The 14,175-nt window shown below is 28.2% G+C and overlaps 1 protein-coding gene across 1 annotated transcript in view; it reads left to right on the forward strand.

Moving 5' to 3' along the window:
• Positions 1–14,175, forward strand: part of LOC122268301 (uncharacterized) — a 52,868-nt gene that overhangs the window by 3,210 nt on the left and 35,483 nt on the right. The window contains exon 2 of the mRNA XM_071179074.1: positions 1,353–1,419. Coding sequence (XP_071035175.1) covers positions 1,353–1,419 — 67 coding nt within the window. The remainder of the gene's footprint in view (positions 1–1,352; positions 1,420–14,175) is intronic.

Consider the following 14,175-nt stretch of genomic DNA (forward strand, 5'->3'; position numbering starts at 1 on the left):
GGTAACATTATCAAGGTACTAACAGTTTTAATAACTTGTTGAACTTGAAAAATTAAGCTTTATCTAAACCCTATACGTTTCCTCGCTTGCTTTTAACTGTAAAGCAAATGCTTAGTTATGCTTTTTTTAAGTCATACGCAGCGTAAGTCTGAGGAGAAAAACGAATCAAAAACCAATTTGAATAAATGCCAGTTCTGTGACGTGCAGTTTCGTGAGGATTCTGAAAGCTGACTGTCTGCAGTGCAAATGTGGGAGTCTTGTATTATGATGAGGGAGGCACTTTTTGAACCATACGACTGGAAGGCAGGTGATGTACTATTCTTGGCACTGCACCATGCTTTTCTTTCTAAGGCGATGGAATCAAGGAAATCTTTGCTATTTTCAGAACATGGCGACCGAAATAGTTTTCTTCATTATCCACGTAGATCTTCTGCTAATGATTCCAAGAGTTAATTCGAACATTCGTTGGTGTACTTTTTTTTGTTGGTGAATAAAGAGGGACATTAATAGGACACGTAAAAGATGCCCTTTCTTTGTTAAGCATGTGATTAACAAGAGGAATAAATTGCCAAACCTATGACCGCTTGTGTAATGCACGCTAACGAAGTACCTATATACAAAATGCGCTGTTTTTAAATAGAGTACCATTTTATTTACTTACAAAACGTTTTTGTGATTTTTTCTCTCTAACTGTTGCCAACTCTTTTATTTACTTTTTGCGTGTTAAATTTGAAAGTTCAATTCTTCAATGTTCTGAAGTTCTTTCTTCTTAAGTATCAAACGTTAGCATTGAACTGAAATTTTGCTAAAAAGGCACATTAAACAAAGTTGGAATAAAGAGTCCCGTTAAACAAAGTTGTATTAAAAAGTCACATTAAACATAGTTGTACTGAAAAAAAATTATTTTATTCTTCCTTTCTATTCCTGTATGAAATATGAGGTGAAATAAAGCAATTTGTTTTCAAATTTGATTGAAAAAATTACAGAAATTAAAATATATATATTTATGCATGCTAAACTCATAATCATGTTCCAATATATGTTAGAATAAAAATTAAATAAAAAAAACTGGCTTTAATTAAATTAAACTTAAAGTTTTAAAGTTAAAAAATCACTTATAAAGTTCAATTAAAATACAAGCCAAGAATAAATTAGATAGTTAGGATTAGTACAAGCATAGTTGGTAAACAATTTCAGTGAATTTTGAAAGAAAAAAAATGCATACATCTTTAAAATCAGCGCCCGCAATTTATATTTATAGAACTGTAGGAAACAATAAGGAATTGTAATTATTTTTGGCATAAATTTGAAGAAAATTGCTTGCAATAATCCCTTTCTGCCTTCTTTTTCAGGTGCATGCTGTTTTCGGATCATCCTCAGGGATGTTTTCCAGACCCTCGCCACAGCCTATTGTGCAACGTAAATACTGTACCATACCCTTCTTTTAAATATAATTTTTTTTCAAGTTTCATCAATGGCAACACTTATTAGACGCTCGTTTTTTTTTGTTTTTTTTTCTCAAATTATAAAATCTGATCTTTGCAATATCCAAAAGGTATAAATATCGTATAATTTTTTATTCAGTAAATATTTTAATAGCTATGATTGTACGAATACTTTTTTTTTTCTTCTTTGCTTCTTAAATAATTTCGGTGTTTTTTCGCAAATTTTTATTGTGCTTCCAATTTTCGCAATTTTTTTTTTACTATTTCTATTAAAGCAAAAAATGCATTAGCATTATTTTCTCTTAATTCTCGGTGGATTTCACATTTTTTTTAAATCAATTTACAAAATATTTTTGAAAATATGTTACACTTGTATTAATGAGTTAAAAAGCAAATTTTTACCACAAAAAACACTCAATCAATTTGTACAAATTTCAAAAATAGTAGCAATTCTCATTCCCGATTAATTTTGTTAATATTAAAAAAACACATCAAAAATGAGAAGAATAGAACTATTTACTACTATGGCCATTTTTTCATTTAATAAACAAGTATAAAGAATTATATGGTAGCTGAATATACTTGTATATTCATATCACGATATATGAATTAAATGCGCGGAAATGACTACCTGCATGCATAACTTCCGGAATCCATTTTGAAAAAAGAGGCTTGATTTATTCTTAGTGAAATACGTCTAAGTTCATGATAGTGGAGAACTAATAATACGCTTTTTCCTGTCTAGAACGGTACTTATTATTATTTTTTTTCTTTTTTTTTAGAAATAATACATTAAAGTGAAATCTTTTCTAATTTCATCCTTCATGGATGAGTTACTCTTTAAAATGATATTGCATGAATCGTCGCTTTCTAAGTATTCATAATGAATAACATCTTGTTATAGTAATTCAACTTCTTTAATCGGAATAGGATTATTGATGATCTTTTTCATGAACTTTCTGAATGAAATCCAAACCAACCGAATAAGAAAACGTTTTAAGTTGAGCAGTGAGGCAATTTTTGTAAAAATGGCGCTTGTTGTTTCACTGGATAGTGTTCTACAAACCAACTTTAGAAATTTGGTGCACGGTGGACTAGAAAACTGTTGAAATTTAAGCGGTATTGGTACTATTGTTATGCTGATGATGAACCAAATTATAGGGTAAGTTATGCCATATTATTCATTTCCCGATTATAGAACAAAAACTATGAAATTTCGCTACTAGTCAGTTGTAGAACTTTCACGGTAGTCACTTTTTCAAAAACTGAAAATTTTAAACAATTAAAAAAAGTTGATTATAATTTTAAAGTAATATATTTTTTGAGAAAATTTTCAAAATACGGTAAACACCACAAGATTGATTTCTGAAATTAAAAAAAGAAAAAAAGAGGGGGAATAAATTAAGAAACAAACGTTTATTTAGGTAATTTTCAGAATATTATAGAATATTCATAATAATTCATATTTATTAAAAATAATAATAATAAAATGCACGTAGGGCGCATTTCAGACAAAATGCATGCCATAAGTAAATACAAAGCGGAGATTTGAAGACAATTATTCAACCGCCATTTTTTATATTTAGTTCCTTTGTGGCCGGTGGCGATCACTAATTTTACTCTATAATCACGATAATATGTTGAACTAAAATGACCATAATTCAATTTTAGTTAGAGGGAAAAAACTTCTTTAAACGCGAAAAAAAAATCAAAACTTCTTTAAAAAAAATTTAATTCTATGGTTTTGTAATCATTCTTCATGCCGCCTCAATTTTTATAAATAACAAATTTCATTTTCCATTACTTAAGCTAAAATGAGTTTTTTAATTTATTCACAAGAAAGAGGGAGAACTCTCAGACCACAAAATGTAAAAAGCAGAAAAAGTAAATCCACCTTAAAAAAAACGAATTTAGAATAATCCAAAAGCGGTTTATCAAGTTTGAATCATATTATGATTCCAAATATCGGTAACAAGTCTATAATTTTTAAGCTGGAAGTATAGAATTTTTCTCACACATATGCTGCGAATTTCCAAGGGATAAAAAAAACTATAATCAAAACAGTTTTTTTTATTTAAAATAACGCTTGGATTTAACCAAATTTTCCTTTCTAATATTTTCTTCTGTTTGAGAATAAGTACTTCTCATTTCAACCTAAGGGGAAAAGTAGAAGTGATTGAGTAAAACGGCAAGAACTATTTTTAGAATTAATATTTTGATTATTTTTACTTCAGGAACTTTCACTCTATTTTTGTTATTTTTATTTGACACTTATTTTTCTTTTCATTTCACCAATTTTTGTCGAAACTCTTTTTTGTTCAATATATTTAATGGAATTGTACTATTAACATTAAATATCAATAATATTTAAATTGAATTTCTCTGTTTCACCATTTTTTTTTCTCCATGATTCGCTGTCGTTTTTTTTTTTCTTTTTACTTCAAATGTTTATAACCGGTATGCGCATAATTTTCTAATTCATTTTATTTATTTATTTTTGTTTACTTATTTATTGCTTTTTTGTCTCTTAAATATGATACATAAAAAATATAATTATAACTCTAAATATCAACTTTGTTACCAACAACAAAACAAACAACTTTGTTTGTTTTGTTGTTATTTAATAATCCATTTTTCGTTATTTAATAATCCATTATTTGAAGTCGTTCAGCCCTAAAAGAAAAAGAAAAAAAAACGCGACTGGGTTCTATATTTTTATTTGATTCGATTTTTTTGACTTAAAAGCTAAATTGAAGACGGATAAAAACTTTTTTTTAATATTAAATTTATATAAAATTTTAATGTTAAAAATCATAATTTTTTAAAATTTTCTCGAAAAATACATGTTTATTTTGTTGTCATTTTCTTATAATCTTAACTATTATTGACGAACAAACTGTTTTGCAGATCTGTTAAATCCAATAAAACGAAGATAAAGCGAGTTGAATGTAATTTTAAACTTGAAATCATACAAGAAAATCCATGAAATATCAAGTCGCGATACTTGATTTTAAAGTTTTATTTTACTATGCTAACTATGTAAATCTAAATTGAATATGTATAAATGAAGCTATTCACAATAACAAAAGTAATATAATGTTTAACTAAAGTAGTGCTAAATAAAAATAAAAGACTATCAATCCCATATAAATAAAGTTCTGAAAATAAATGTTATAAATGTCCCATATAAAAAAATACAAAATATGGAATTTTTTTTTTTACCCATCATTTTTCTCTGAGATTCCTCAGTGATTAAAGTGTATTTTTATTGATCTTAGATTTATGAATAAACATATCGACCTTGTATGATTTATGAATCTTTCGTGTTTTTATGGAGAAAATGATGACGTTTTTGTACCTTTAAGGTAGTGGGCACATGATTGCGTGAATGGTAGAGATAATCATTAATGCCTGTCATGAGAGGACACTAAGTTGACATTCAAACTTTTCAGGTCATGAACAATAATAAAGAATGGTGATATAAGTAAGTGTTAATGAATGCCAAAAACGAACATTTGGCGGTGATTTTTCTAGAAAAGGGAAAGGAATGAAGATTTTTGTAAAGGAGACAGAACGAATTTGCTGTTATTCGTATTTTATTTTTTTTAAATTAATTTAGTTTTTTTGTTTAAAAAACCTTTATTAGTCTAAAGAGAAAAAGGTTTTTTGTTTTATCAAGTTGCAAGTGCCATTCATGACATTTAATAGTGCATGTTCGAGTTACATAAGCGTAGCGAATAATATTAAATAATATTTTTTGCTATTACGGAGTTACATTTATTTATTTTTTTAAAATTTAATTTCGCTTTTTGTTTAAAAAAAAACCTTTATTAGTCTGAAGAGAAAAAGTATTTTGGTTTTATCAAATTGCAAATTCATGGCATTTAATAGTGCATGTTCGAGCTACATTAGCGTAGCGAATAACGTTAAATAATATTTTTTGCTATTACGGAGTTACATTTATTTAATTTTTTTTAAATTTAATTTCGCTTTTTGTTTAAAAAAAAAAACCTTTATTAGTCTGAAGAGAAAAAGTTTTGATCCTAGACGAATTGCAAGCACCATTCAAGACATTTAATTATAACTTTAATATTTTTATGAAATCATTCTTTTAGATTTCATCCCGAGTTTTATTTTTTATTTTATTTATTATTTTTTAAAGCTTGATTAATGGCATGCCTGCAAGTGACGTTGTGTAGGTATCTCGATCCTGATCGGTTGTTGATTTGGAATTTGTTTACGTCAGCAACTGTTCTTTCCATTCCATTTCGAGTAAACTAAGCCTGTCTAGCATCAATTCTCTTAAGTGACGTATTCTATATTCTTTCACAAGTATTTCAACTCTTTCACTTTACACAGAGACTTAACACACAGACAGACACGAAGCCATGTGGAACATAAACAAACTAATTATGCATCGACGTTGCCAGGTACACAAAAGAAAAATATATCACGGTTACAATAAAGTACTAAAACAAATAATAAATCTGAGTAAAAGATGTAGAAGAGGTAGAATTATATTTCAGTCGATCAGCTGGTGCTGACATCACAGGTCACATGAGTGGGTATCTGTGATCTTCTTGATGTGCAAGTACCCAATTGTTAGATTATTCACGTTTGTTTTTAAAAGGTTATCTTTGTGTTTATATTATAAAGGGTTAGCAAATGATTCTAGATCTTTTAATAACGTGTTAATAATAAGAGAAAAGAATGCAAAATAAAAGAATTTTTATCGGCATGTTGCCAAATCAGCGAATCCGCGAATGCGTTAATCAGTGAATCGGTGGATCAGTTACAGTGAAAAGTCAGATAATTAGCCAGTTTATAAATAATAGCATTTATAATAAATCTATAACTAGCATGGCAGCAGTTCTTTTTTTTATTTTGCTTTATTTGTTTTCATTTTACTTAATTTAACTGTATTTACTATTATTTATGTAACTATATTTTTGTTATTTTTATTTTGTTTAGTTAGTTTATAATAGTGGTTTAAAATAAGTGATTGAAAAATTTGTTACAATTTCATTTTGCCTTGATTTTCGAACGATTTTGAAAAAGATTTTTTAAAGCAAATATTGTTTTTAACTGAAAAGCAGTTTTTCAACTTGTTTTTTTAACAATAAGTTAACAGTAGTTAAAAAAAAATATTTTCATTATTTAATTTTTTTTATTCAAGTCTTTCATGCGTTTTTCAGTTTAAACATCTAATATATATAATTCTCTTACGTGGCTCCCAAATTTNATAGTATTTATAATAAATCTATAACTACATTATCGTAGCAGTCGACGCGTTCATTTTTCCATTTTACTGTATTTCTTTTCATTTTATTTTATTTGTTTTCATATTTTACTTTATTTGCATTCATTTTACTTATTTTTACTGTATTTATTATTAATTTTCTATATTTATTATTATTTATTAATATGTTTATTATTTTTATTTTGTTTTATTTCGTTTATAATAGTGATTTAAAATAAGTGATTGAAATATTTGTTACAATTTCATTTTCCCTTGATTTTTGAACTAGTATTTTAAAAAAGATTTTTTAAAGCAATATTCTTTTTAACTGAAAAGCTCTTTTTCAACTTGTTTCTTTATAAAAATAAGTTAACAATAGTTTAAAAAAAAATTATTTTTATTATTTTATTTTTTCATCAAGTATTTCCTGCGTTTCTCAGTTAAAACATTTAGTGTGATTTATTAATTAAAAAAAATATTGAAACAGTTGATTCTTTATTTGTTATACTTCAAACTTTAAAATGTGTTTTAAAAATAAATACTTCAAATTAACAATTGATTGAAAATTTATTATACAGAAAAATTTGGATCTGTTTTATTTAAAAAGTCATATTTGGAGATATACATCTTCAAAGCAAATTTTTTTCTCACTTTTTTTGTTTTGAAACAAAGGGGTTTAAATTAACGAGCATATTATATTTTTACCTTGACTATCGCTCTTTTCTAATCAATTACGATAAGAACTCTTTTTTTTTCCGCTCCACTTATGGACATTAATTCAATGTGACCGTTCTTTTCTTTTTTAACTTATTTATCTAAATAGCAGATGTAATGCGATAATAAGATCACTTGTTCATGACGATTGCAATGTAGAAAGAAAAAAACGCCCACTTTTAACGTTTTTCGATAAAGCTTTTTTTTTCTTCCGTTTTACAACCATTATGCATACTGTAAATGGAAAAGAAAAAAGTGAATGATAACTTTGAATATTTCTATGTTTAGCTGATATCAGTATCCACTACTGTATAAGGCTTTAGGGAAAATAAATTATTTTACCTTTTTTGGATGTATAAAACAGAAAAACATTTATTATGCCAAAATGTTTAGATTTACTTATTATTTTCAAATGTTTACAAAATTTTTTTAAAATTATATCTTAACTGTATATGGAGTTTGCCTCCTGCTCGTTTCGCTTATCAATCCTTGCAATTATCGATATTTTGAAATAACAGATTGTTTCCTCAAAACAGATTGTTTCGTCAAAATTAAAACTATTCAATTAAAATAGCCTCGCATTTTTTATTGTATTTGCACATATTGGGTTCAAACGATTTACAGTATATCACGGAGCATCAATCGACTTTTCGAACCCCCAAAATTTTACAAAAATCAGTGGGTGGACTTATACACTGGTAATAAAGTCGGACATTCGTTGATCGTGTAATATTAAAGAAGAGAGGGAGGAATATCTTTGTATCAATTTACCCTACTCAAAAACTATTTTTAAAATGTTATTTATATTTAATTTTGAACATAAACAAACTAATTATGCATCGAAGTTGCCAGGTACACAAATCAAAAATANACGATTTTTCTAGTATGAAAGCTAGAAGAGTAGATATTATATAAATATGTTTACGAGTGCATACAAATATGTCTAAAAAAATTTACTCTGTGTATTAATTAATATTGATTAAATAACTTAATAATTTATTTATGTGTATTAATTTATAAAAACCACTATTTGATTGACTTATAATAGAAAGGGCGGCAAACTGGAGATCGCCCCGGGCGGCAAAAGTTCTAGGTACGCCACTGCATTTACTCTCTCGTATTTTCTTTACATGTACAGTTTTTTATCAAGGAAAAAAAAACAATACTTCAAAATACGTCCGGTAAAAATTAAGAATAATAAAAGTTGAGATAATTTCTTCAAAATTATTTCTAAAAATATAATACAATGGAAGCTTTTGAGAAATTCCCATAAATTTATGAATTTATGGATTCTAAAACATCATCAGTGTTGGATAACGTTAGCAGTGCTGTCATACAGATGCAATCTATGCAATGCAAGGGATTCTGCTGAGTTCTGCAAAAAATCGTATTCACCCCATTCAAAGAATTAAAAATCTCACTAACAGGGCGAGTATTTTCCATTTTTGTAATAGTTTTTTTTTCTTACTCTTTCCATCAATCTTTCATTTCAAAACAATTAAATATTATTCTCAAGGGATTTTTTTTTTCAACTTTAGAAATTTTCATAATTGTTTTTTTTTTCTGTCGTCGACATAGACACCCTATCCGATATATCAGAAATATACGTCTCATAATCTAAAATAGGGGGTTGATTACAACGGGTCGAATTTCACTGATTTATAGGTAGTTGCCGATTGCATTGCTCTGTTAGAATTTCCATTCTAAAATTATGGCAAAGTAACCAGCAGCAGTCTGCCCATCCAACATTTTTTACCTTTACGATTTTGAAACCGCTTATAACTAGTATGGTTAAAAGCATGAATACAAAACTATACGGCTTTTTAACCATTTACAACCACCATGGGTTTCAAACAGTAAAAAAAGAAAGTTATCAGGACTCTGGAGATATTTTAGCAGCTTTATGATGCTGCCATCATTGCGTAAATAAGAGTATCGTATATTAATTGTCCAGGATCTCAAATTAGGGAGTGCAGGACACTGGTAACTCTTCATGTTTTGAAGGGAATGGAGAAAATATTGTGGTGTCAATGCTAGGACTAAAACTTCCGTTCTGTCTGTCAGGAGATTAACAAAGTAGCCTTCTCTGCTATACCAATACTATGTACAGCATTGTAGCTTCATTAAATGGGCTTAGTTGGCGCGATTAAATTCTGGTTGTTTAATCGTATTAAGTAAAAGCGTAATTAAGTTAATCGTATTAAGTAAGTTAAGTAGAAACAGTTTTTCTTACAATGAACAGTTTGAATACCATTTTATTGGTAGTTATTTGGCTGTTTTATTTGTACATGGTAAAATAACAATTAAATAAATTGTTGTTTAAGCATTTTTTGCAAGAAATTTCTGTCAGCGTGGGATGAAATTTAAACCTCATCATTTTGCTCAATTACTATTCCAACTTTATCCACAAGCCTGTTTTTTGATCCTTATTTTATTTTTTAGGTACTATAAAAACTTATCTTTATTTAAATAATTTTCGTTTAAGAGATTATTATGTAGCAATAGTGCGAGTAATCTTAGTAATGCTTTGTAATTTTAATTTATTATTACATATTCATAATATGAATTGAATACATTTAAGAAAAAAAACCAGTTTTATGTTAAAATTATTATAAATACAAATATAACGTATTAAAAAGTAAATATAATATAAATTATTCACATTTTAATAATTGTAAAGCGGTTATTATACCATCAAATGCTGTGTAATGAGGCAATAACGTAATAAAGTAACAGCACTTTTACTTTTAAGCTTTTAATTAGGAATAATAATTAAATTTTTTTTAAAAAAATCAATCATGAAAGAGAATTATATCATGAAGGAATGACAAATAAATGTTACTGGTAAATACCGGTAAGAGAAAAGAGTAAATATATACTGTTATAAAAGTAAATATCCAATGAAAATAAATAAACAAGCTTGATTTCATTTATCTTTTTATTTGTTACTGAGATACTATTTATTTTTTCAAGTTTTACGAAATATTTTCTTTATATCTCGATACAGAATCTAATGTAAAGTTGAAACTTTTTATATAATGGTTTACATTTTTTTCAAATTTTTCTGTCAGAAACTAATGCACACCAGTTTGCTTCCAGTGATAAGTTTATGTATCATCATCCTGATATTATAGCCTTCAAATAAAATACTTGATTAAGTAAAAAAATAATTATTAATTAGTTAATGGTTGTTGAACTAATTTTCTTAAAAGTACATTTTCATTTTAACATAATCGTGCTCTTGTTCCTTAAATTGCAAACATTAATATTTAAGCAGGAAATAAGACAGATCACAATTAAGAAAGACTGGGGAACAAAATATAAAAACTTATTTGATTATCGGTTAAAGTTTGAAGGTGTTTCTAACAGCCGTCTTTCAACCTCTCTCTATTTCCTTTGGCAATCAAACAGGTTTTGGTGTTTAGTGGATGATAATTTCTAAAAATCAAAGCTTGCTTGATTGCCAGTTCAAACTTCAAGATGTTTATAACAAATGATTTTCAATTCAGGTCTGTTTCATCTGGTAATCAAACAGGTTTTGGTGTTTTGCACAATTGCTTTTCTTAATAGTGATTTCTCGGATTTCAATAGCGTTTTTTCCCTTCCTTACTTAAATACTTATTGAGTTCCCGAAAGAGAATACTCGATTTTTGGCGAGGTTTTACGAAATGTATATGAAGGATTGCTTTTCTTTTTTTCTTTTTCTTTAAGTAGCCTGCAGAGTCAACAATGATATAATAATTAAGATGATAGGTATAAATCATCTAACTTAACTTTTAGAAGTCTCGTTCTTACATTAACCAATTTTATATCCTCATAAATAATACTTTTAATTATACTTTTTTTGAAAAATGTATTTTTACAGGCCTATTTTAACTACAAACTTTAAAAATATTATCTGCCAATCAATGTAGATCTTCAATGTAGATCTTCAATCTACATTTTAAATAAATAAATGATACAAATGAATGATTTATGCAATAGAATGAAATAGAAATAAAATAGAATGATGCAAATAAATGAAGTAAAAAACTTTAAGCTATCAATATAAAAACTCGACAATTTTACTTCCATTCAAATACATGAAGAGTTGTAGGGGGGAAATTCTTAAGACAAAATTGAATAGAACGTAAAAAAAAAAACCGTTTCTGATACAAGTTTTCGTGCAAATAATGCATCACTAGCAGATATACTAAGACTCTGTTGCTGGTACGTAACACGCGATATCTTATTTAATTAAGTTAATAAGTATAGACTCATTACAGATTTCATGATTCTATTACATGTGATATTGCCTTTAAATTAAAGAAATCAATAGCAAAGCACTTATCGAGATGGAATATTGATCTTTTTAAGGTTAAATGAATTGTAAAAATGTAGATCTTAAAAGTAAAACGTTATCTGCATGTGCTGTACCTAATTTATTTTCAGCTCATTGAAAAAATAGACTGCTAACAGATACTGAAAATGTATAAATACGTTATATGTATAAATGAGGTTAGTATCGGAAAAAGTATACCAGTGAAACTAATTTACTTTTATTTGTTAGGAAATCCAATAAAAATAAAAGGAAGAAAGAAGTATAGGTTTCTTAAAGAAATCGTGAATTACAGTTTACGGCATTACATTATAATAGAGCTGCGTACTGTACCAGATTATATGAACAATGATTCAAATGAAAAATTATTATGAATAAATGATTCAGTCACTTGTTGATTAGAATCATCAACCCGTTGATGCATTTTAACAGTGATTCCAATCAGTGAATTTAATATATTAATTAAGACCAATGATTCAAATCTATGATTCAAATAATTTAAAGGATAGAAAACAGTTGATCGTGTATTTCTAATCAGTTAATACAATTCTAAGAGCTGCAACTCTCCGATTCCATTTAATAATTTAGAACCATTCACAGTTGCATGCTTCCATCCAAGTTTATTCAGGAGAAAGACCCAAATATATGCACTTCTCATATTATTTTATTGTATATCCTGACACGAATTAAAATTCAGTAATAATGTCTTAATAATTCTCCTCTTAAATTATTTTAGCTCAGGGCCTCATCCAAGCGTTTGGATGAAGATCGGAATTATTATCCCTGAATTATAAGTTAACTTATAATTCATGAATAATACTGTAATAATGCTCCTCTTATACTATTTCGTTGCATGCTTTCACTCAAACTTATACCTCAGGAATAATCCATTCATAGACATTAACTTAAGGAACAATAGAGTTTTACTCAACTTATATTATTCTGTTGCACGTCATCACCCAAAGTTATAAATAATTCAGGAATATGTGTTCTTCTTAAATTGACCCGCTGCCGAATTTATAATTTAGTTATAAATTATAATTAGTAATAAATATTATTCCTCCTCTTTTTAAAAATTTTATTGCATGTCCTCACATGAATTTCAGCAATAAGTTCTGAATGGAGCCGTGACGGGTCAAGGGATAGAGAGTTCGCTTTTAAATGAGATAAACCGGATTCGAATCCCAGCGATGGCTGGTCGATACGAATTCCGCACCCAGCTCGTGCCGACCAGCGTGATGATGTAAAATATTTTCAGTGGTAGATGGATAATGGTTTAGAGCTTCCTGGCCATCAGGCGAACCATGGGAAGTTTTCGTGGCTTCCCACTCCATGTAACGCAAATGCTGGTTATTTCCACTAAAGAGACCTCCATGAAGGTCGATACGAACTCTGCACCCACCCGGCTCACAACGACTATTGAGGATATTTTACGTCATGCTGACTTAAAATATCCTCAATTGTAGACACATCATGGGTTAGAGTCAGGCTGACTATGTGAGGTTTCCGCTGTTTTCCTCACCATGTAATGCAAATGCTGGTTAGTTTCCTCAAAAAATCCTCCGCGACAGCAAATTTCTCCCAATACTTGATCCAGGAGTTCCCTTGTCTTCTGGATTGGGCTCAAAATTGCAAAGCTACGGAGTTGATGGTTAGTAGTCGTAGACTCAAAATTGGGTCGGCTGCTCAACGACGGTTATAAAGTAAGTTCTAATTATTGCTCGTTTCGTCTGTTCAATTATTACTAAACTCTGTAGCCTAATAGGGCTTATCAAATGAACTACATTAATTATAAAGCATAATTTCCGGATCGAGATGATAAATATGGTGGAATCTTGTCCATGTATTTTTAACTATTTATCAGCGGGAACATGGCATAAAAAATAACGACAGACCTCAGCCATCAAGTGGAGCGGAAAGCAAAAAAAAAGTGTCACGATGCGGAAACGGGATGTTGTACCGCCAGCAGAGAATTTTAGCTTTTCTGGGAAATACATTGTTTTTGAATTCAGACATTTACATTCAAATCTATGAGAAGAAAAGAAAACAAACATTGTCACTACTCAATTGCTCAAGGGCGGGATGTAAATAAGGCTCGTTTGAAGATATTTTTAGATAAATTGATTTTAATGAAGGTTACATTTTTAGATCTTTTTTTCAGTAAGGTTGTAAATTGCAGGGAAAAAATGACAAATAGCAATAGAAAAACTATAATTTGTTTTGATATTAAGATCGCCTGCAGTTCAAAATTTTTCAATTGCTGGGAAAGGATAGACCAAGTTTGAATTTTAACAACAATCGATAATCAACAATGTATCGATATTTATATGAAACAAATAATAAATAAATGCTTCGATAATTTTTTTTTTCCAAATTTAAAGACTGGAAAAATTTTAAAATAATATATCAGTTGTATGCGTCAATTTTATAAATTAGTTAATGTTATACATCCTAAGATT

The sequence above is a fragment of the Parasteatoda tepidariorum genome, chromosome 3, assembly GCF_043381705.1.
Source record: "Parasteatoda tepidariorum isolate YZ-2023 chromosome 3, CAS_Ptep_4.0, whole genome shotgun sequence".
Taxonomy (NCBI): domain Eukaryota; kingdom Metazoa; phylum Arthropoda; class Arachnida; order Araneae; family Theridiidae; genus Parasteatoda; species Parasteatoda tepidariorum.